The 25,008-nt window shown below is 39.2% G+C and overlaps 2 protein-coding genes across 4 annotated transcripts in view; one reads left to right on the top strand and one right to left on the bottom strand.

The window, feature by feature from the left end:
* The window catches only part of micu1 (mitochondrial calcium uptake 1), a 37,207-nt gene that overhangs the window by 7,546 nt on the left and 4,653 nt on the right, over positions 1-25,008 (top strand). Inside the window, exons 4-11 of one of the 3 annotated variants that reach the window (XM_031732070.2) lie at positions 1,593-1,755; positions 5,808-5,851; positions 8,900-8,911; positions 15,557-15,562; positions 16,318-16,432; positions 18,026-18,108; positions 18,510-18,710; positions 24,167-24,304. In XM_031732070.2, the coding sequence (XP_031587930.1) occupies positions 1,593-1,755; positions 5,808-5,851; positions 8,900-8,911; positions 15,557-15,562; positions 16,318-16,432; positions 18,026-18,108; positions 18,510-18,710; positions 24,167-24,304 (762 nt within the window). The remainder of the gene's footprint in view (positions 1-1,592; positions 1,756-5,807; positions 5,852-8,899; positions 8,912-15,556; positions 15,563-16,317; positions 16,433-18,025; positions 18,109-18,509; positions 18,711-24,166; positions 24,305-25,008) is intronic. The other 2 variants (XM_031732071.2, XM_031732073.2) reach the window with 2 other exon arrangements.
* Positions 20,564-22,739, bottom strand: LOC120443262 (interaptin-like). The gene has a single exon (XM_039621483.1). It carries the CDS (start codon positions 21,966-21,968, stop codon positions 20,658-20,660), a length of 1,311 nt encoding a protein of 436 aa, XP_039477417.1. The 5' UTR covers positions 21,969-22,739; the 3' UTR covers positions 20,564-20,657.

Here is a 25,008-nt window from a genome sequence, read left to right as displayed (position 1 = left end):
GAATGTCCCACTCCTATGATTTTATTGCTGTTAATTAGGCAGCAGATGACAAAGGATATGGAGATAAAGAACAAAGGATCTTTGATTTGATGCCAAATAAGCAGTGTTTGTTGCACTGCTTGTTGGTGGATGTGAGGATAAAAACAAAAAAAAGGAGGAAGAACTTCAATTCAAGCCTTTTTTTTGAATGATGTAAAAATTGCACAGTCACTCTTGTCTGAGGAGCAGCTACAGTCTGTAAAAAGCAAACAGATGTCTAAAGGCTGACTGTCTTTGAAGTGGTCCAGTGTTGGAATTTAAAGTATATGTTGAGTATACCCACAGATTTTGGCTTTCTTTGTGTTTTATTCATTAGGTGATCAGATCAGGAGCTGCTGAATAATAATAATGATACTAATGCAAAATTATGCAGCAGGAAGACATTTTTACTCTGTTTGTGTTTGAAATTCAGTGGTGTCGCTTTTTTAAACTGAGTGCTACCGCTGTCTTAGATGTTTCACAACACTGTTTGAAAATGTGAAACAAAAAATAATAAGTTCCTCGTGTGACTTGAATTTTACCTTCCTGGTTTTGTGTGGGTTTTTTAATTTTTTATTTAAATTGAAAGACAGCCCATGTCTTCATCAGTGTTGGAAATGCTGAGATCCATAATCTGTAAACACAATCAGATAAAAGCTAGAGAGAAAGAAGAGTGCAACCCAGTCTTTCTGCCAGTCACTCACTTCTCTGCCATTTCCACGCAACTGTCTAATAGACCTTCATCCATACACAGTTGGTTGCCTCTGCTGGAGACATGCTCATGGTGATTTCCCCAAAGACTATTAAGGTCTCCTAAAGTGAGAGTACCGACACTGACACATGTAATCATAAATATGAAATTGAAGTGAATGTAGTGTGACTGTGTGACTGTTCCCCACAGATTTTTATCATAAAACCGAGCTTGATAACAGCTTCAAAAAGTTGAAGCTCTGAAATTTTTTTTTTCTTTTGTCAAAAGAAGTTTCTGTAGTGAATGCAATCAATCAGTGTCACACAAAATAACTGTTTGGGTTACAGCCCAACACAGATTCTAAGCGCACACTGTCCTGTCAGTTTCCCAGCTACTCCACATCTGTTTGAAACTTTCTTCTGAAAAGTGGATGGCATTGCAGCAAATAACAGTTGAGGGGGGGCTAATGTGTCGCGCCATGCTGATGGTCTGTAGCTGTTATTTGTGTTGTCTACAGATTTATGTAGTTTTGGTAACTCTCCCTTCATATTAACCTAGCTGCAGACTGACCCCGAATAGGAAAACACTCTGTGTTCCTGATTTGAATTTGTGGCAGTTGAGTCAGGAGGTTAATATACCTCCCGATCAAGGATGACAAATTGGTTTCCTGCTGCCACCAGCTTTTTTTTTTTTTTTGCTCTGGGCTCCCCTTCACTCAATCTACTCTCACTTAACTCACGTTATTTTCTGTCTACGCACATGGTTGAAATATTGCTGGTTCTTTGATTTGATCTTGTTGATTTTTATGTATATTACATTAAAGCTTTTGCCTAAAGTGGGAATCATCTTGTGATATTAATTTTGCTTTCTGGCTGGTTGGCAGGTGATGGAGTATGAGAACAGGATACGAGCCTACTCAACTCCAGACAAGATTTTCCGCTACTTTGCCACTCTGAAGGTCATCAATGAGCATGGAGATGCTGAGGTTTACATGACGCCTCAGGACTTCATACGCTCCATCACACCTAATGAGAAGCAGCCTGAGAGTAAGTTTTTAATTCCACCACTTTTGCTTATATTCTTTTAGCTCTTTCCGTGCATGCACTTCTTTCCATTAATGGCATCTGCACACTGACTTAATGTGAGAGTGAGCATGTTTTCTGTAATATCAAATACAGATATTCTACAAGGTCAGGCATCATTTATCTAACACTTTCAACGCGCATGCCTTCACGTTACCAGATTGGTATAAACAAGATTAAGACTGTGGAGTTCATTTTATTTAGTTCTGCTGACTAGAATGCATGATTGTTTTGGAGAATGCCTTAAATGGCTGTAACATCTCAGTGTCGCAGTCTGCTCAAACTAATTTCTCAGAAGTTTCCAAGCTGCTTTTTTATGGGAGTTTTTCTAAACACATTCCAGCACTGACATGGGTTCAAAACATCAGAGGAGTAAAGACACTGTTTACCGGCCTTTAGTTGCCAGACCTCTACAAAATTATGTTTAGTATTCCTGCATTCACTTTACAATTTCACATCTATTACAGATTGAAATGTCTCTAAAATAAATATTTACTTATCTTCTTTATAACAAGTCAGAGGCTGGAATAGATCAAATTGATCCAGTTATGATTTCAATCCATTGTTTTGAAAAACATAAATGAAAGCTGAAATTGGTTTCTTGTAACCAAATGGCGGCCTCCAGTTCTAAAAAAAAAATGATGTTGGCGCAAAAGTGGTAAAAACTGCAGTTTCTCAAGTGGCCACTTGACGCTGGTTCTAAATGGGAGTTTATACCTTTTGGACTGTTAACTATACAGCAGAAATAATTTTGTTTACATTGTTGTGCAACAAGGTTTTGGTCTGTCCAACTGATTTATCTCTGAAACAACTGTTTTGCATTGTTGAAAGCTTTGGATAATAGCACAGGCACTTTTAGCGGTCAGCTGCCTGTTACGCTTTGGCTCCAAGCTATTCGAGTTGAGGGTCGTTTAGCTAGCTCCCATGAAAATACGACAAAATCTCAATGCTTGAGAGTAAGATGAGTAAGACGTTTTATATTTTAGTCAAGTGTATCAACTTTAGATGTTTAGTTAGCTAAAAATAGATTAAAATTATAAAAATGTAGATTCCTAAATTATGACTAAAACTTAAAATAGTTTTGGTTAAAAGACTATGACTAAAGCCAAATGCTAATGCTAGCAAAGCTTGCTATCATTAGCTGATGAATTAACCAAATTTAGATGACAGGGTAGTGTGTAGTAGCTACTAAAATATATATGCCCGGTGGGCGAAACTCTAACCACATGTATTATATTTCACTTGATGTTCTGCCAAATCTGGCCTGTGTAGATCATATCATGTTCGTGATGTGGCTTGTCCCATCAGTGTTGTGGGTATTTCAGGAGAAACATTAGCATGACAGTGACGTAAATGGCAAAATGCGCTCGCTTTAACAGATTGATTGAGCTGGAAATGTTATGTGTCCCATGTGTGAAAAGGGCAATACTTTCACCCACTGACATACCCTCCTCTTTTATATGATTGTACTCCCTCTTTAGCTTCTTTGGTCTGTCACAGTGGATATAAGTAAATGTCAAGTCAGATTCCTCTCCTGATGTAGAAGTATAGCCCAAAAATACAACCTGGAGATCTCAGATATATATATATATATATATATATATATATATATATATATATATATATATATGTATATATATATATATATATATAGTTACACAACTTCTATGCAGGTTTTTTATGGTCATCAATAAACAGGGTAAGATGTTTCCATTAAGAAATGCTGAGATCATGTCACTTAAATGGTAGTGCCTTACCCAACACATCCCCCCTCCCCTGTGCTCCGTTCAGGGACACCCAACACACACGGCTCTGGACTTGTGATAGTTCGTGCTATAAGGATACTAGTATGAGAAGGGAGGGGTGGGAGGGTAGTCCAGTCATGCTGCGTTTAGAAGTCACGACACAGCAGTTGGTGTATCAATTAACAAGTTCAAACAAGAGCAGATCTCAGGCGTCGTACATGGAGCCAGTGAGAGATATTTGATCTACAGCCATGGGAGAGTTGTGAAGTTAGGAAGCTTAACTTGGCATAGATTTGTTTTATCACCTCCCTCGTCTCGTTCTGTCATTACTATTCAACTCCAAAATTCAGTTAGATTCACAGTCTAATTCTTGGTTTATTGTTACAGAACGTTTCATTCACAGTAAAGGACTCAAGCATGGTTAACGCTCAATAAGGATTAGTCTGGATGTCTCACATTTGTGTTGATTCTCAGCTATTCCATCTGTTAATAATGTTTAAGACTTGGCTTTGGCTTAGCTTGGTCCCCGAACCTTTTATTCTTAGATTCACCTTTCCCTCATGCGTCAATTTTTAAAGCTATTTATTTATTTAAGGTTACTGTCTTTTGCTGAACTGGCATTAAAATGATGATAAACTGTGCTCTGATGAACAAGCAGGTAACACAGCCAAAAGAAAGGATTTTGTTCATAAGTTTCCCCCCTGCAGAAATTTTTCTGGGACCCTTTTGGACCTAAGTGTAGTACGACTTAAAAACCTGTTACTATTTCTTAACTTCCAGGGTTCGTACTTTCTGAAAACTTTAGGGGTTAAAGGCGAGGCTGAGATTTTTGCAGCAATTTGCTTTAGTTAGTCTGTCATCTTATGACAAAACAGTTTGCTTGTTTTAAATTGAGGAATTCAAGTGTTTTACTTCTACTCACTGTTTTTCCAGAACTGACCCCATTAGACAAGCAGCCAACAGCAGCATGGTTTCACCCTCTTTTCTGTTGCGTCTATATGATCCGTCCAAGTTTGCCACGATGTCACATTTTCATTACACGATGTTCATGGGCAGAGGGATTTATGATGCTGATACGATACTAGGACAGTAGTTTCCTAGTATTGTATCAGTGCATACATGCAGTGCCAAGATGGATTGGAAACTGTGATTTTATTCAAGCTAGATTATTTACAATATATTGACATTACACAACAAGCTTTGAATTTCCTCCACCATTAAAACTGGTGAATTCTAATAGCAATAATGCATCTAAGTTGTAGATGATGTGCAACAGCTGTCTGCTCTTTCTGCCTAATACTCAATATAGATTAAAAAGAATGAGTTTTTAAATATCAAGCTTATCAATATCTATACATCCTCACAGCCCACATTATTTTATATTATATTCTTCTCCATGGGAACCAACTACTGGAAAAAAATAGCTTTTTCATACTCCAGTGAACTAATTTGTGGTTTCCTGTAATGTAGATGAAGCACACTTTAAGTCAAACTAATCTTTTCATTGTGTTAGAGTTAGATTTAATGAGACTGTATTTGACCCCAGACTCAGACTGTTTTGGCAGGTCAGTGTGAACATACTCTCTGTGTGATCCAAAGAAGCTTGAGTGTGACTTTTGGAATTTAAAAGGACTGCAGGTTCTGCATGAATTATCATATAACGGATGAAAATTGCCGCCTCACACCAAAGTTAGTTAGATTTAGCTTTATTAAAAGGTGCGGCTCTCTTTTATGCAAAATGAAGAACTTATTTTTCTGGGATAATTAATAGTTTAGTAAAAATCACATTTTGTGCCCTTCCTTTCAGGGAGAAGCAACAGAACCAGAATAATAAGCATGTAGACTGATGTAGGTTACTCATTTTCACCTGATCCAAATTGTGTGTGTGTAACTGAAGTGATTGTTTGTTGTGTTAGCATGAAATAACACATGTATTTACACAATCTGTGTGTAAATACAATTCCTGCATGGTGTGGATCTTGGTTTGTGTTGCTCATCTGGATCTATAAAATGAATCCTTGTTTGAGAACTGAGTCATAACTGATGATCAGGCCAGTGAACGCTGAATGCTGATGATTGTTTGGCAAAATGGAAATAGGTTTGTTAATGACTATTTTTATTCTCCAGCACATGTCTTTCAGTTGAGTTTCAGTTGTGACACCAAGTAAATATAATTGCTCTGGTTCATGCTCTTAATAAGTCTGTCTCCATTTGTTAGAATTTATCTGCCCTAATCTATAATCTCCTTGTATCTCTCTCTTTTTTTCATAGATCTAGGCCTCGACCAGTTCATCGTGAAGCGGTATGATGGCAAGGTAAGGAACGGGTGTCTTGGTCTTGGTCTACTTAGTCATCATGGAGGTCACCAGGAGTTTAATTATGTCATAGCTTAATTTTTGATTCTTAAATTCAACTTAGAGTAGCTGTTGTGGGATTTTTGTGAATGTAATGTAAACCAAATGAATTGTTCTTCTGTTAGAGTTTATTTCTTTCGTATTGCAAAGCTTATTACAGCTTAATAGTCCACCAGAGGGGTTTATTACCCAGATTTAAGAATCAGTTCATCAAATGAAAAACAAATGGAAAAACAAGAAAACCACTTTTTTCAGTTACCCAAACAGTTGTTTGTTTGTTTTAGTTTTTGGCTTTAAAAGACTGAAAAACATTTTAAACTAAATCAGTAGCTTTTTGTAGTTACTCTGAATAATCCACAAACCTAAAAAAGTGTAGTGTTTTTTTCTTGAGCAGAAATAGACCAAAGTGAAGTCGACATTCAGAAAAATGCCTTTTTTAAAAATTCATTTAAAAAAAATTTAGACTTTTATCTTCATGCAGAAAAGATGAAGCAAATGAAGTCTGCACTTGATAATTAGCCTTTTAATCATCAGATTAGAGTAAGTTTTTTATTTGCTCATGACTTTAAAAATAATAATATGCAAACAGAGAGAGGGAATTATGAGTGAGGTTTTATAAGGTATGGTCTTATTGAAATAAAGTGAGTATAAAAGTCAGTACTATCACCTCTGAAAGAAAAATAACTAGAGCCAAATCACAGGTTAACTCGTAAAATATTAGCAACTTTGTGTGCAAACTGTGAATTCAGTCTTACATAGAGACAGAACTACATTTGTTCATTTTTCTGGATGAATTGGTAATGCTGGAGAGCTTTGCATGAATGGAGGCTATAACTCTGTAGAAAAAACATTAAATACTTATCGCAGGAAGTTGGATTGCAGCATTTCAAAAAATGACAAGTGGAAAGAGAGAGCAAAGAAATAGAAAACATCATTACATGCAGCAAACAATCCAGAAATTAGTAGCAACCATCTAATGCTGCTGTCTGAACAACATGTTTAACTTGTATTTTTTTGTATTTTCCTTGTTTCTGTTGTTAAGCTGTTGTGTGTAAGTCGGTTTTGTCAAAACAAAATATTAGATTAGATTGACAGTAAAAAAATGTTTTTGCCTCCACCATCTTAAATATTGAAGAGGGACAGTATCTTATATACTTCTTTGCTCATGCCTTTGCTTTTGGTCCTGCTGTTGCTGTCTGCTTCCAACCCGAATGTGTTGTTTTCTGACTATTGTTTGAGCTCTAAAATTCAGAAAAAGGATTAAAGGCCAGAAAAGCCATTTAGTATGAAGGTGCCTTTAACAAAGCACTTAAGAGTAACTATAATAGGGACATGCACAAAGAAGGCCCACCCACTGTATAATGACCTCTTCAAAGACAATGGCAGCATGCAAGCATTACAGGCTGGCCCCTTATAGACACTGATTGACTTCAGGGAGCTAGTGCCAGTGCTCTAATGCTGACATTTCCATGAATATAAATCACCAAGATCATTATTGCAGAAGTACTTTTATTGATATTGATTTGTGACCATTACTGCCCTCCCATAGATTTGGGACAGCACCTCTCAACACTCAACAGCTAAGCGTTCATTTAATATTAGCTAATCATCAGTGTGGCGATTGTAGCTTCTAACCTCATTACAAAATTCATCAGCCCTCGGGTTGCTACGAGTCTCTGCCTGATCTCCATATTGAAGTCAGATGAACAGGTAGCGAGGGATTGCCGTCTACTTCTTTGTCATAGGTTTCTTCCTGTACTCCTTTCTCTGCTCCTGCTCTTTTGCTTTACCTTGCCTTGTGTTTTGTGACGCCTACAGTTCTTTTACTCACCCATATTTTAAAAATCTGTTAAAAGTATGGGATATATAGTAATCAAAATGGCTCTTGAATTTGTGTGGCAGACCAACATTAAAGTGGAGCACTCGTCCTGTCTGGCCCTTGTCTGCTTATGTAAATGATCCGATTCTTCAGTCATCATGATTCTTGCATTTGCCAGGCAAATCTCTAGATACGTGTGCTTCTCGGATACTGTATTTAGCTTTGGGTTTTCCCTGGCGATTTTACTGCCATGGCTAAAGTGGCCCGAGAGATGCCCATCTTTTTAACTCCTCATTTGCCCAGAGAGACACACCTTCTTCTTACCTCTAGCAATTTAGAGGAGGAATAAACTATTACTTTTTCCATTTTACTATTTAGGTTAACACAAAACTAAAAAGTACAATGAGTACAAGATATAGTTAAGTACAAAGGGAGCATTTCAGCTAAACCAAAGCTAAAGCCCACACCATGTGTGAGAATGCCATGAAAGGTCTCCTAAAGACCTCTGTATCTCACTTCCCATGGTTTTATTTAAAAATAGCTAAGCCAACTGTAATGTTTGGGCATAGTTAAGTGGGAATATGTGTAGGTGTACGTCCTTCTGTCCACCATCTCCCGCTGACACTAAATTTGTTCCAGGTTCAGTCTTTATGTAAGACAAACTTGTATAGTTGTTTACCAGTTGTGGTTCATATTGACTCAACCTGCTCATTGTGTTGTTTTCCATCCATGTGTGCAGTAACGCGATTGTTTTAAAAATCTTTAACTGCTTGTCTATGCTCGACAAATCGTTTAAGCGCACCTCTCCTTCTGCTGTTAATTCCCTGCCTCGCTCTGGTTATTCTTCCTGCCCTCATCATGTTGGTATGCTTTCAGCTGCAGTAATCCAATGTTGATGTGACCTGACGTTAACTGTTGATTATTCTCTCATGCTCTTATCAACCATTCTCTCTCATTCATGTAACAAATAACACCCCTCCCCATTTTCTCTCTTCTCTTCCTCTTGAATAACCATCATTGTCAACTCCCCGTCTCCCAACATCCCCTCTTTTTTTTCTCTGCCTCATTTCCCCAATCATTACATCTGCTGATCCCCACTCTCCACCAACCAACTCCCCTTCCCCCTTCACCTCCTCTTCATCTCCTCTGTCTCGCTCCCTCCTTCTCGTTCTGCCCCTCCCTCTCTGCAGGACTTCTGGCAGGTATGGGGTGTGTGCCGAGCAGCATGTGTGCACCTGAATGAAAAAATGCACTCTGTAGCCACTTGCTACTTCCTCTATCTCCTTTATACTCTTCCCTCCTCTCCCTCTGGTTTCTCTACTTTCTTTTGACTACTTGCTCTTTCTCTGCAGTAATATGCAGGGCATAGGTGTTCACCATTGTTAGTTCAGGGGAACGGCTATTCAGACACTTTTTTTTCTCCGGTGTTTACCACGACTTACATGCACTATGACTATGACAGCAGCCAAAGTGTGCTTTTTAATATTTATATCTTAACTAGATTGCCAATAACAATTCCTAAAATTCCATACTGGTTTTTCCTCACAGTTTCAAGCTGCTGCAGGTGGGATGGAAGTAGAATAAAGTAGTACTGTAGTACTTTAGTGCTTTATTTTTTTATAATAAGCAGAATATGGCCATGCAAAGTACTTGTTACTGATTGGCTGGTAACCACTTTAAAGACAGTGCAGCAGGACAGTAACCTGCACAAGCATAAACAGTAGCTGCTTTAGTAATCAGGAAATTGGTCCGTTTAATTGTTAACCAACTTTAAACAGACTTCAAAAAAATGCTTGTAATATAAATGCTTATCTGCCTTATGCACTTTGAGATGCTTTATCTTGGCAAATAACTTATTTGGTTGTTATAGCTTTCTCCACCCCTGCCTTGTCCGTTGATTTGATCCGCTACAGTAAGACACCTAATACTTGTAGTATTATTTAAATGTCAAAGAGATTTGGTCTTTAAGCAGGTTGAATGCCTCTGCCAGTCAGCACTGCATGAAGATAAGCTAATCATAGCAAAGGGCAAGTTACAGCCTGTTCACCATATCATGACTGGTGGTGCAATAATGTGAAGTAGGCACACACGCCCCATTGTGTGTGATCCTGTATCAAATATGCAAACTCCAACTCCACATTGTTATTGGACGTTGTGTTGGAGACCTTCCCAGTGCCCTTTGTAAAGCTTTGTTAGAGGCAGCTATATGCCATGCCTTCCCTGCTGAATTATTGAAAGTGCAGCTTTAGTTTGCCTTGACAGCGATTATTAAAGACTGCAGCACTCCTATATAATTTATATATACTAGTCGGCCCCCCAAAGTAAAGTCCACATACTTTGATACATAAATAGTTGTTTTAAGTATTGCAAAGTTGGAATAAAAACGCTCGCTGAAATTATTTCTTTGTTAAGAGTACTGGTCAGTAAGACATCCTAATGGTGCTGTTCCCCTGCACTCTCACTGTCTTGCTTTACACGCACACCTCTCTCTTCTCATCTTTCATTTCTTCTAATAACAGCTGTAGCTTTCCAAATGCTTTGGCACTTGAGCTGTTTCCCAGCATGCACTGCTCTAATGCCTGTGTCTCACAGAGAAAGTAGCTGGTGGCGGCGCCCCCTCTCTGTGCATGATGTCATCACAGGGTGGTTTTGGGCCTAGAAAAAAAACACAAAGGCTCTGTTAGCTGATGTCAAGGCTGAATTGGTGTGCTTGATAGTCTGCACAAATCCATCCTCTGGACTGTCCGGGTGTCAGTGCTGCATGATCTCTGTAGAGCATGGTTTAGAGTTACTTGAGGCAGGGCTTGGTTTGTACATTTAAATGTATGCAAACTGTTCCTACGTGTTCTGGCTCACTGTGTTTGTAAAGCAACGCTGTCTTCTGGATGACCCACAGCGACGGAGAGTCGACACCTGTCACTCAGAGGGAGTGCTGCTCCAATGGAAAACACGCCACTTGTCACACCAACTGTTGTCATGTTTACCCTTTCTGATCTCACAGGAAGCTCCCAGGGCCTGCTGCTTGGACTGATACAGACCACTATATATATATATATATATTTTCTTCCGCTGTGTGTAATGTCTCTACATGCTTTCTCTGTTTTGTCGACACTGAAAGATCACACACAAACACACTGAATACTCCTGATCCTTCTCCATTTCTCTCTCTTCCACTCGGTTAGAGGTTGGTTTGTCTCAAAAGCTGGTCCTTTAATTCAGTTCACCCTGTCGTTTATAAGACAGCTGCCAGTCCTCAGCAAACAAAATTTGTTTATTGAGCGTTCCACATCAGGAAGCATTATACTGAATGTGCTCACTGCATAAGTTATTAATGGCACACCTGCTTTGTGGTTACCCCTGAGACTAGAGGTGGCTAATGCATTAATTTTCCCTCCTCCCACACACCTGCCGACCCACCTACAGAATGCAGTGTTTTGGTCAAAGATGCGATCATATACAGGGAGAAATTATCGTCTGCAGCTCAGTAAAAGATGAAAAATCACATCGTCTTTGTGTTTGTTGGGGTGCGTAGTTTGCGAATGGGGCGCCGTGCTGTGTTGAAGATGCAGTGCAAGTGGGCTTGCAGGCTGTCAGACCATTCAGAAATATCAAGCTGAGACCTGGATTGACTTTTACCCTCAAGCAGGTCATCCTGAATTCAGTTTTCCCTGAAACTCAAATCATTTATTGTACCCACAAAAGCGACAGTAACCTCAGAGCTACCACATCACATACTGCGGTGCAAAGGACACAACGGTCCTGATTCATTTTTAATGCATCTCTTGTCACACTCCTCCCCTCTTTCACTCTTTCTGCACTGTCAGTCAGGCTCTACATGTCACTGACCTTTCTTTTCTTTCTTTCTTTTTTCAATCAGTTCATCAACACGTTCCAGTAAACCACGTTATTTTGAAACTCACCTTTGCATTCAGATGTGAGGTCACTTGAGGACAGGCGTCACTCAGTAAACACATAAACAGCAGAATGAGAGCAAATTCTTCCTGTTGCTGCCTGAGCTTTTCATTTTCACAGGCAAATCAAACCCTAGACTCATAAATTTGTGTCTTTATTGTGGCAGTCATGGAGGAAAAAGAGTGAAAGAGCAGAAAATACATGGATGACAAATTACGTATTTTTGGTATCCTAATGTGTGTACAAGCGGATTGCAGAATTATGAATTATGTCTCATTTCAATCAGTTGCTTCAGCAGTCGTCTGTTTCCTTTTGTTATGACACTGGATGTCAAGAGATTTGATCAGTCTCATTAGCACAGATGTGTTCATTGTCACATCCATAAGTATTTGGAGCATGCCCCCCTTTTTTGTATTTTCTCTGTCACTGACACAAGATAGGGTGAAGTGACTTTTAGTTTCATAATGAGCTTTTCTTCCACTTTTTTTTCACCTTTTGACATCTTGATTGCTGATCTCTCATTTTTTTTTATAGTCGTGTGCACATGCAAAACTGTGAAAATGAAATTACTGTCCAGATAATCATGTTATATACAGTCTGTTATTTGTAAAAGTAACAAAACACTAAATAATGAAGGTAATGCATTAAAGCTTCTGTCATTTGATGATTGATATAGGGTGTCGATATAAGAATGCATTGCTGCAAGCTGTTTGGTTTTATCAAAGAAATTAGGCTCTAAACATGTTTCTATGCCAAGGTTTTAAGTATATCACTTTTCAGCTGTGTTTAGAAAATGTTTCCTTAGTATTTGCGTGAAATGAATAAGATTTGGCCTTGTGCATGCATTCCTTCAGCTGTGCTTGGTTGTACGGGTCTCATGCTTAGTTTTCTTAAAGCTAGTTTATAGTTGGTCTGAGTAGCTATGGGCTATTCCTTAGCCCTAGTGCACTAGAGAGATTAGCCCTGACCAGACTTTTAACTCTATTTGTGCACCCTTCTTTGCTACCAGTGACGCTCAGACAGCAGCTCTGTCAGCCCTGTGTTTCTGCCTCACCTATCAGGCTAGTTGGATTGTCATCTCTAGCTGACACACAAAGACATGTATGTAGACATGTCCAGGCTCAAGCCAGAAGTCTGAAAAGCAGCCACACTCACATGTATACAGACTGATATGAAGTTGGTACTGATTAAGAGATAGGTTTTAATTTACTTGATTGCTGCAGCAATCAAGTTTACAGTCATTTAAGTGCTTTGGGAAAAATCTACCAGTGTTAAATACTGATTTAAATGTAGTTGGTGTTTTATAGGCATAATGTCTTCCCTGTTGAGCTATCAAAACTAATGAATTACTAACTGATTAGACACAGAGACTAAGTCTGTCTAAGGAATCAAGTAACCTAGTAGCTGCATTTTGTAGATAAGACTTTCTGTCTTTTATGTGATGTTGTACTCTGTGGGGGTTTTTGTACTGTTCACTGGCTTTTTGCTGGAGAATCCAGTATTGTGTGTCTCAAGTCGGAAGCCGAGGCTTGCACTAGTGACAGAAAGATAGAGGATAAAGTGTAAGTCCAGGCATGATCCTTACAACAGAGCCACGGGATGGGGAGTATGAAACATGGAGCACAGGTTGATATTCACAGTGCCATACCTCTTCTTCTTCTTCTTCTTAACAGAGTGCACATTGTTACACCACAGTACGATGGCACAATGTGTGCGTGAGCGAATAGAAAAAAAAAAACAAGAGAGAATGCTTTAATGTCAGCTCATTGGCACTGAAATCTGTAGCTTTAGAGGGGATCCTGAAAGACTAAAAAACTTCCATCGTGTGGCCTTTTTATAACCCTGGAAAAAAAGTTGAAATTTCTTGTAAAATGTAAAGGAAAACAGCCTATTTTGAATTTTTGTTCAGCAACACATTTCTTATAAAGTGGGGTGTTTGTCACTGTGTTGCATCAACTCTTCTTTATAAAAACACACTGTAAGCATTTGGGAGCCGAGGGAATTACTGCATCACTGTAAAAGGAAAAAATGTTTTGCTTAATGTGGGATTTCGTAAGTTTGGGTCATTTGAAGTATGAGATGATGGTCCTCTCCTCTTTACCCTGTTATACGTGGCTCCATGATTTCTGTATAGGATTCAAATTTGGATTGGCTGTCGTCCATCGTACGTAGACTTGAATCCTGGCTGTATAGTTATATTTTTTGTGTGTTGTGTAGGAGAGTTGTAGATAAAGCTTGAAACAACAGTGGCATGCCTTTTTTTTTTTTTTTTTTTTTTTTTTGCTCATGTCCATTCATTACTGACTCTCTGAATTGGACTTCATGTATAATTCTCTGAATCCTTTAATGATTTAATGAAGTGTATGTGAAAAATGCCTAAATTAGTCACAATATTACAATAAAAAAACAATATTTTTCTTCATTAGTCTGTTACAGACTTATGAATCCCCCACCACCGCAGGGAGGCTCTTTTTATACCAAATCATCTTCCTGATTTGTTTCCAAGTAGTTTCATCAGATTTGTAGACGATAGCAGCAAATCGAAATAAAAATATGAAAAAACAAACTGTAGAATTTCTTAGTTGAATATGTCATCTTTATACTGTTTTATATTAAATAGGGTAAAAAATTAGTTTGCCAATTTAGCATTCTCTTTTTGATTAATTTTAAATAGCGTCTTAGTTTTTGGGAAGCTGGATTGTAATTGGATTTGTTTTACTCCAGTGTCATTTCGGCTTTTCTGTGAGGATGCTGTTATCCTTGAGTCAGACGAGTGAAAAATGTGATACTACCCCTAATGTGCTTGGTGCCTCTGCTCTGATCTTTATAATGAGGCCCAGTGTTTTTATGCGTCTTTGTGTACGTCCTTGTAGCTGTCCCATTGTACCTACTGGCATACACACTCGTGTTGAAGTGTTTGTCTTTTCTGTTTTGTAGACTGGCATTACAGCTGCTTCTCACCTTGGACCCAGAGGACTTGTTCCATGTGTTATTGTACCCAACTTAGGGGACAGTACCAACCTCTTTCACTCTCACACTTCTCACCCTTATCACATCTCTTTATCTTGTTTTGCTCATTCTTCTTTTTCTTTCTTCTTTTTCTTTTACTCTCTTGCATTTATACACACAGTTACACCAGAAAAGCTTGCAAAGCACCTGGAATTAAAACATTACCCTTTGCTGTCTTTCTTCTTCTGTCACTTCCTGTAAACCAGTATGATTAAAAAATAATTTTCTCTCCCTCTGATTGCCCCTTTCTCCCCCATTCCCTTTTCCTTGGAGCATGAATATATTTAAAACTGAGGATAGACATGAACTGGCGATAGAGATAAACTTTATGCCCTCATACTAATTGTCTTTTGTTTGTATGCAATGAGAAGGGAGTCGGTTAAAGGGGTAATGATTTGAAAGATTTGATATGGAGGGGGTGCCACCAAATGTTTATATTCATACATGTTTCGGTTCATGTAGTTAGTATATGTCTGTGACCCTTGCAAGTGATAACAGAAGAGTAGCTGTCATTTGTAGTGTACTCAGCCTGCGTTCCTTGTGATTATACTGCAACATGAGTTTGATTCACTTCAGTTTAGACATGCTCTGTGTACACAAAATGTGATAATATGTAGCACAGCAAATCATAGTCCTAGCTTGATTATTCATTGTACACTAATTGTAGTTGCACACCGTGAAGATTGCAAAGCATAATTGAATCCTTAACTTTGAGTGGCATCGCCCAATTATCTTGTTTTGAGCAAGATTGTTTCAATGTGTGTGTGTGTGTGTGCAGCTATATGAATGCAAATCTGTGTCTTTGCCATTAAAGCCCTGCTAAAAACAAAGCAAAAAAACAAAAAACAGCAGAGGCCATGATTTTGTTTTTCTAACAGTTGTTTTTCCTCCCTCCTCATACTCCTCTGAAATGGACCCCTTTACAGACGGAGGTAACTCCACATGGGCTCAGCGTTGCCGAGCTCCCTCCTCCACCCCTTCACCCTTCTCTAGGCATGCTCTGTCTGTCTGTTTGGTGGAGAGCCCTACTAGTGGGACGCTGTCTTTCAAGTCTGTCACTGAGTGTGTAGTGTGCATGTGATTAAATCGCACTTTCATGCAGTGCTGTGGATATACACATGGAAAACATGTAGTTAACTGTGTGTTTGTGTGTGTGAGAGAGGGAGTTTAATTCGCCCTGTTTTTAATGATTAATGCTCTGGGTTACATTACAGATATGTTTAACATATGGTGTGTGTGTTTGTGCTGCAGTCTCTCGTGATGTTTTCCCTCTCTTTGTGTCAGTTTCTCACTGTGAGTACGGTCTCTGGTGGACAATGTTTTATACTCAAGCTGACCACTAACCATCATCATCCTCACCTGTTTGGCTTCATGTGTATGCAGCACTTGCATGACTGTTCATGCGATAACCCAGCTATACAAAGTGAACTTTTTATTGTGTGTGTATGTGTGTGAAAGACCAGAATGTGTTTAAATTTTTGTGTTTGAGCAAGTGTCTAATTGAGGCTCGGTCTTACACACACATAGACACACATACTTGCTTGCACACGCACAACTGCACAGCTATAGAAGCTGTAAGGCTAGTGCTGAATCATGTGGAAGGTTTTTTAATATAGCTTTTACCTTTTTGTGTGTGTGTGTGTGTGTGTGTGTGTGTGTGTGTGTGTGTCCTGACCTGGATGAGCAGAAGATTGCCCAGGAGAGGGAGAAGTTTGCAGATGAGGGCAGCATATTTTACACACTGGGTGAATGTGGCCTTATCTCCTTCTCTGACTACATCTTTCTCACCACTGTGCTGTCAAGTAAGTACATTGTTGAAATGTGCAAGATTTCCTAGAATTGAAGTGGTTCACATGACCTGTCTCATTAGGTATAACATCTTTTAAATCTTCTGCATAGTTCACAAATCAAACCTCATGAGTCTCTTTTGTGTCTTCTCTGCTCTCTACCTGTCAGTTAGGACAGAAAGTGAAAGAAGGGATGTCTTTTAATATGACATTATTAGGTAGGACAGGACATGTATAAGACGTTGGTTTTAAATGTTAATGTGAGCGGACCAAGTCTGCTTACTCTGTTGTTCCACAGAATCAGTCTTACCTTGATCTAGTATTGGTGGTTCATACAGGAAATAAATTGCACATTAATGCCTCCACTCCCAACAGGCCATAGTGTTTGGTAATAAAATGAAAACGAAGCTCAACTCGTTCCTCTCCAAAGCCTAGTAAACTTTTATCCCCAGCTCTGCTAGACCTTTTATTATAATCCATTCATAGGGAGAAAACCTTAAGGGAAGTTTTCAAGGACGAGCCTTTTTTTTTTTTTTTTTTTTTTTTTTTTTTTTAAGCAGACGAAGCAGGATGCATTATGGTTGGTTTCAATCTGTTTAACACAGCCACAAAAAACAGTAAAGAAGATGTATTTTGCCTACCAGATTCACATTTACACCTCATAGTGCCTTTTTAATAAAGATTAATCTTCCATAAAAGGCACTGAAGAATATTTGAAGCAATAAATATTCATAGTAGTTAACTGTACAATAACAATGTGAAGCCATGAAAAGAATTTCAAATTAAGGAGAGATTGTATAATATTTTATATTGCATATTATTGTTTTGGTGTATGAATTACATGGATCGGTCAAAATATTATGACCACTCACAGATGAACGCATAAATTTTGATTGTCACATCTCGTAACAGTGATTTTTATTTATTTGTTTTTTTCCTGTGCTGGTGGATGGACAGACAGAAGCCAGTTTGATAAAGAGCATGTCTAAAACTAGCAGTCTTGTGGGGTCAGCAGTGGTGAATCCCTGCTCGTGCTGCTCTGCGGCAGGTCAAACAATTAATGAGGGATGGGGTTTGAAACACATCATCCGACTAACAGGGTTGCTAATAGGGCCTGGCACAAGCTACCACCAGGCAGAGTTCGTTTTAAGTCCATGCCTCGATGGCTTTAAGCTGTCTCGTCAGCACTCACAGGACCAACAGCATACTAAGTGAGGGTGGTCGTAACATTTTGTTACATCAGGGTATATAGATCTTATATACATAGTCTCACGAAATATACAGTTTAGTTCAGGTTCCAAAAGTAGACTGTAAAGTTTAAGTTACTAATTTCTTAAAGTGAAGGGAAATAACAGAGTGTATGTTTTCTGAAAGCTCATACAGAGTGTGCAGTGGTTTTTTAGCAGCTTCAGTGTTGGTGGAAGGCGAGGCCAATTTTTGCTGTGTAGTTAGATGGTTGATTTCCCTGTGTGAGAACTTTGCGCCACCTTGAGTGAGGAGAAGGCTGAAGATATTGTACAATTATGTGTTTTGTGTAATATTTGTAATGTACTGTGTGTAATTGAGAGTATTTCTTCATGTGGTTTTGTGTGTTGCTCTTGTGTCCAGCTCCCCAGAGAAACTTTGAGATCGCTTTCAAGATGTTTGATCTGAACGGCGATGGAGAGGTGGACCTGGAGGAGTTTGAACAGGTTAGACTGACATCAGCAGCATGTCCTACTTGCAGCAGATGCACGCAAACCTGCGCAAAATCAACATATTAAACGTGACAGAAGCTTGGAAGAGCTAGCCCACATATTTATATTGAGATTTAATAACCAGAGTAGCTTCTGATTGTTTTACAGTGACACACACTGACTAGCAATAAAGGTAGGCTCCCACACTGCTGTCCACCACTGTGACCCTTTCTCAAAGGGAACGATAGATGCTGTGCTCAGCAGTCTGTGCTAACATCAGTGTATGCAGCACAGTTTGTCTTATACAGTCATACTGTAGTATATGTGTTGTAGTGAATATATTGTAGTTAATAACTACCTCTAAAACTTAGTCTGCACGGACACCCTGGTTGACACTGGGCTCTCTGTATGTGTAGGTCCAGAGCATCATTCGTTCCCAGACCAGCATGGGTATGCGACACCGCGATCGCTCTACCACAGGCAATACCCTGAAGACAGGCGGCTGCAGCTCTGCTCTCACCACATACTTCTTTGGAGGGGATCTGAAGGGCAAACTCACCATTGGCAGTTTCCTGGAGTTTCAAAGGAAACTGCAGCACGACGTGCTCAAACTAGAGGTAACGAAAATGGAAAAATTAATGAGGAGATGATTCAACTTCAATTTTCCATCTACTGGTTTACTGCAGTATGTGTACAGTTACAGTCCATTTGAATTTAAATGCATATTAAGTCTCTGTACTTATTAGGAGCTGCAGAGGAAAATGAATTGCTTTTTCACAGAGAGAAAAAGAATCTCACTGTCTGTATTATATGTAGTCCCAGAGTCCAATTAAATCAAAAAAATGTTTCTATCAGTGGCGAAGGAAGGAGCTAGTGACAGGTGGTTTTACACATAAATTAAAAACAAAAACGATGAGGAAGTCAGTAGCAACAGCTGATCAGTGCTGCTGAGCATATGGTTGAGGTGGTGTTTACCATGCCTAGTGCCTAAATGATGCTCCAAACTATAATGAGTGGCATTATCAGAGACTCAGAGAACAGGACTCAGATCTGAGCATCTGCAAGAAAAGGAAGCACTATGTGTCAGGTCTTAATGATACCTCAGTACTCGTTCGGGGAAAACAAAACACAACAGATAAGTTTGAATTTATTTTAACATTCAGCAACTTCATGTGAAAGCAGATTAAATAACTGCAGGCAACATGAAATGAGGGGTTCCTGAGTTTTTACTCTTGAATTTAAGAAAAGCGATTGAAGCGGCTAGCATTTCATAGTGTTTTCCACAGTGTCTCGAGACTTTTTGATGTTGCTCATATCTTCAGTGTGAAGGTGCTCTCATCTGTGTAGAGAACGGTGCACCAGTGGCGGACAAGCCCGTTCTGGTGCTGCCAGGTAAACCCAACAGCGCTGGCCTATGAGCACAGTGACCAGTTTGTAGCTACATTGTAGGTCTCTGGCAGTGGTCATGTTGGTCCTCCTTTCACAAAGGAGCAGATACTGGTCCCGCTGCTAAGGTTGATCCCCTTATACGGCCCTGTCCAGCACTCCGCATGTCACAGCCTATCTCCCAGTATCTCCTCCACACAATTTAAATTGTGCTAGGAGAAACACCAAACCTTTCAGACACTGATCATATTGTTCTGCCATCCTGGAGGCGCTGGACTACATGTGCAACCTGAAATGGCTGCAGGTACCATCTTTTGCTACAAGTAGTGACAAGGACAATAGCAAATGGAAAGACTAGAAAAAACAAATCAGTCAGGAAGGATTTTCATGCTGAGGAAACCAATCTTACTATAATATGTAGTCCCAAGTTACCCTTATATTTCTGACCTCTTGTTATAACCGATTAAACATGATCTCCTCGCTTTTGCTCCCATTTTTGGTGGTGTAGGTGCAAATGATCAGTCATGACATTCTCATAATAAATAAGATACTGCAAATAATTATTTCTGCATTTGTGAATTGAAAATGTGTATGCAATGACACTGTTTTAAAGATTTGGCCTAAATAATTTTGGAGTGAATGAGTCTAAACATGATGACCTAACTAGTGATACCCTGTGACCTGTCACACACACACACACACACACACACACACACAAGCATGTTATGCCGGTTTCAGCTGAAACAATGTTTCAAACCATATTCCGGGTTTTTAGTTCACCATCTATGAGGTTTCAAGAAGACAATAAAGACAGATCTGAATGTTTGAAAATGTTTTGGAAAAATTCTGTAAAGATGAGATGAAAAATACTCAAAGGATAAATTCAATTGGTTTATTATTTAGATAAGTTGAAAAAAAAAGTTAAACAAGCAAATAATGAAAAAAGGTAAACAAGTAAATAAAGAAACAAGGTAAAAATGAAGTAATAATGAAAAAAGTTAAACAAGTAAATGAAGAAAAAAAGTAAAATGAAGTAAGAACAAAAAGTTAAACAAGTAAATAAAGAAAAAAAAGGTAGAGGAGAGAAAACCCCAACAATCCCCTCTGAGCAAGCACTTGGCGACAGTGGGGAGGAAAAACTGCCTTTAAACGGGCAGAAACCTCCGGCAGAACCAGGCTCAGGAGGGGACAGTCAACTGCCGGGACTGGTTGGGGGGGTTAACAGAGGTGGAGCAAAACGAGGCTACATCAGGTGAGGAAGCAGTAGCGTCTCTCCTCCGGAACAAGCGGAACCATTTTGTCTTCTTTTTCATGCACTTTTCCACGAGCGCTTTTTTCTCCAGGATGAGATTTCTCAACTCATCGATTGTTTCTGTGTTTTGCTTTTCAAGTTTCTTACATCTTTGTTCCACCTCTTCTAATGTTGCTTGTTGTTCTTCAAGCTTGTCTTTGAGTTGTTTGGATGTTGCCTCCTGTATCAGCTTGTCCTTGTGCATGTCTGCATTTCTCTGTTGGACTTCTTTGTGCTCGTCTTCTAACTGCTCATTTCTTTTCTGGATTTCTTGGAGCGTGAGCTGCAGGTCTTCATGTATTTTGTCTTGTTGTTTTTGTGCCTGCATTTGAGTGTTTTCACGCTTCAAGTTATTGAATTCCACCAAAATCCCCTTAACAAGCTCGGAGTTGTTTCTCGCATTTTGCTCGATCCTTTTCTGCAACTGTGAGCAGCGTTTCTCCAGTTTGTCCTTTTCTTCTTCCACTTTAGTTACTTTGTCCTCCAGCTGATTACAAAACTCTTGCAGTTTTAGATTTTTAGACTCAAAGTCCTGGACAATACGTTTTCCTTCTTCCAGTCTTTCCTGCTGTTGCTCTTTCTGTTGAAGAAGGTCTTTATTTTGGCGCAGTGTTTCATCCAGGCTTTCTTTCAGCATTCGGTATTTTTCCTGCGTGCTCTCCAGTTCGTGCTGCATGTCTCTTTGCTTTTTGTCCTGCTCTTCCTTCTGTTGGAGGATTTTTCTCTTTTCTTCCACAACTTCACGGAGCTGTCTTTGGAGCAGCTGATCCATTTGGTCGATGTATTGGAGATCCCTTTGTGTCTTATCAGTCATCGTTTTCTTGTCTTGGAGCTGGTTGGTCATTTCTTTTAGTTCCGCGCTCTTTTGCTTATTTTCTTTAATGAGGTGCACAATTTGCTCTCGGGCCTGAGCAAACTTGATTCCCCAGCCCTCATTAATAATTTTTATGTCCGGCTGGCTCTGTTGTCTTTCTTCCAGCTCTTTATTTTGGGCTTCCATTCGTCTACACTTGTCCTCCAGTTGAAGTTTCTCTTCTTCAATTTGTTGCATTTTTTTCTGGAGAAGGTAGTTTTCCTTCCTACTCTCCTCTAATGCCCTTTGGAAGGATGAGACGCCATTTGGGGAAATTGGCCGGCCACGCCAGGAAGGAGAGGCGGCGTAATCTTTTTGAATTGGTTGGTTTTTTCTTGGAAACATGTTGGAGTTTCTATATGATGACTTTGAAAAGCTTTCCAAATGTTTCTGTGGTGAACGTTTCGTAGGCTGCAAACACAGATGCTGCTGAAACGAACTAGAACTTGCTGTGTCTCACCCCTATTTAAGGAAAAACATCAAAGGACTTAAGATTCTTAAGATCTCCCTATGACATCATCACTCCCTAAGCCAATGAGATTGTAGCAAGACATTTTGGAATGGGGTATTTTTTTTTAAACTGTTTTCAAACTTAACTTAAAATTTCAGTGTTTCCTAGTTGTGGACTATTGGTTAGTCCAGTCGATTAAGAAATTAATTGTCACAAACATCCCTAATATTATATAACAGACAACAGAAAACAAGACCGTTTTTTTTTTTCTACACAATAGAGCTATAATAAAAGTTTTTTTTTAATTATCCTACTTTTTATAAAAGAGAACATTTATTAAAGAATATGTATTTAATTAAAAATCTCTGTTCATCTAAAGCAGGGGTCAGCAACCTTTAAGACCCAAAGAGCCATAATTGGCCTACCTGGGGTTGAAAGTCTCGATAAACCGGCGAAACGCCGTGCAGGAAGAGATCATGTCCCTGCAGATGAAGCACTCGGAGCACGACGCTCACCACGACATAGAGCCCCTGCGACCCCACAACATCCTGCGGCCCCAGCGATGAAAAAATAACAAAATATAATTTTATTTGTATATTGCAAAATCACAATAATCTTCCAATTTAGAACTACAAGTTAAAAAAAAAAAAGAACTAACATAAATAAAATACACTTCAGCTAAATACTAATTTATTTTCCCAAACCACGCGGAGCCGAACTATAAGGACTAAAGAGCCGCATGCGACTCCGGAGCCGCAGGTTGCCGACCCCTGATCTAAAGGGTTTAACAAAAAGGGGGAGCTTCCTGCTCGAAAATGAAATGTCCTCATTTTATGGGCTTGGGTGCTTAACTAGTTAAAAAGAACAAAAAAACAAACAAACATCTGTCTCCTATTTTTTTTGTGTGTCACACAGGAAAGAAGCATCAATATCTGATGAGAAGACATTAATTTGTTGGTGTTTGTGGTGTTTGGTGCAGTTTTCCTGTTTTCTGGGTTGTTGTTTATTTCAAGTGGAGATGAAGATCTCTAACAAGTTGATTTGTTCACATTTGCACATCTTAATTTTTAAGAGGAATGTGTTTTTTGAGTTTGTACACTATATGCATATAAGGCAACCGTTTCCTTTTTCAGTATTTTTGTGTGGTGCATTTTTCTCTTTTAACAAAAAGGGGACAAAAGACATTTAAGTCGACCTAAGATGATTTGTTTAAATGTTTACATGGTCTTACTGAGGTGATGCAAAGTGAAACATGCTTTCTTTTTTTGGTAATGTGCTGGAAAAGCTTGAAAATGGACCTTGAATGTGCTTAAAAAGTGCTTGAATTTGACCCTGAAAAATGTGCATGAACCCTGCTAACAATTAAATCAAAAAATGTTTGTGTGAGGGGGGAAGGAAAGAGGTAGTGACAGGTGGTTTTACACACAAAGTACAAAAATGATGAGGAGGATGGTTTCACAGGTGTTGTTGTTCTGTGCTTCTCCAACGCATCTTTTGTTACTTTCCTTTATATCAAAGCAGATGAAATGGTTTCACAATGGTTTATGCTTCCTAAATGAACAGACTGATATCCCTGAGGTTTAATTGACTTTATGCTATATTGTAATCATCAGGTTACATTACAGGGTTACCTAGGAAACTGGAGCCTGGAATGTCTGCTAGGGACCAACCGTCAGCTTCAAAGTGATGCATGACGACTCTTTATAGATGTAACTCTTATGCTGACAAACTTGCAGGTCAAAGAATACGTGCCATTCTCATTATTATAACGCGGAGGGGGCTTAGTCACATCCAGCCTGCCAGAAATGCAACATTTCTAGAGGTTAACAAGTTAAGAGAGAAATGTCAAACATCCTCAGTCATAAAACAAGTGTGTTGACCTGACACAGCAGAGGCATGCTGTTGTTGCAGTGAAACATTGCAAAAATGCACATGCACATTTAATGTCGCCAATGCCAGCTCCAGGCGTGACTCAGCTTGAAGTCTGACATCAGTATTTACTGTTTCCCATCTCCCTGTGCGCTCCCTTACTAAAAATGTTGTTTCCTCCACATAGCACTTGATCCGTTTTTCTCTCTTTTTCCCTCCCTAGTTTGAGAGGAACGATCCTGTGGACGGCAGAATCACTGAGAGGCAGTTCGGGGGTATGCTGCTGGCCTACAGCGGCGTCCAGTCTCGTAAACTCAAGCAGATGCAGAAGGGGTTGAAGAAAATGTTTAAGGATGCACAGGTAGATAAATATGTCCTTTCATCCATCCTTAAATGTAGCTTTGAAAGTCTTAGCCACTCAGAGGTAAGATATAGAGCTTGATGAGGTGTTCTGAGTGTTTTAATTAATTAGCCTACATGGGAGGATGTATGACAGACGGTGCGTGCGTAAGGGAAAAGCAGACTGTGCAGGGGCATTGAGAGTCTTTGTGAGAGACTGGATGAGAGGTAATACATCACTGGGAGTGGGCAGCACATGCAGTGTCTGATCTTATCCACCTTACCAACATTCAGTCTCTCCAGCCACCTCTAGCTCTACTTTGGCATGACCTCAGTATTGGTGCAGTTAGCTCTCTTCATTCCTCTCTGGTCGTCTCTGTCAGAGTCTTTACAAAATTGCACTGTGTTTATTTTAGACATTATCCTCCTCCATTGAGTAGTCTTTAAAAGAAGAAAAAAAACAAGACTATTGCTTTACAGCCACATTGCTTTAAGCATTAAAATTCTCCACAGACATTCATGGTAATGTAAAAATCATAATTTCTAAATTTAGTACATGCTTATATCTCCTTCCTATTTCAAGTTCTTTGCATGAACCCCGTTTTTATGCTGGATCGGTTTCACAGTAATGAGCCCCATCAGTCAACTGACTGAAGTTACACCCGTGCATATCGTATTCCCAGGGGTGTTGCAGCGAAATATGTCCCATTTCAATTTTTTTGAATG

The sequence above is a fragment of the Oreochromis aureus genome, linkage group 13, assembly GCF_013358895.1.
Source record: "Oreochromis aureus strain Israel breed Guangdong linkage group 13, ZZ_aureus, whole genome shotgun sequence".
In the NCBI taxonomy this organism is placed as follows: domain Eukaryota; kingdom Metazoa; phylum Chordata; class Actinopteri; order Cichliformes; family Cichlidae; genus Oreochromis; species Oreochromis aureus.
Note: the sequence above shows the minus strand (reverse complement) of the source record. Positions and strands in the feature narration are given on the sequence as shown.

Excerpts from the sequence above, each read along its gene's own strand:
- LOC120443262 (XM_039621483.1), bottom strand. The coding sequence starts at position 21,968 with ATGTTTCCAAGAAAAAACCAACCAATTCAAAAAGATTACGCCGCCTCT.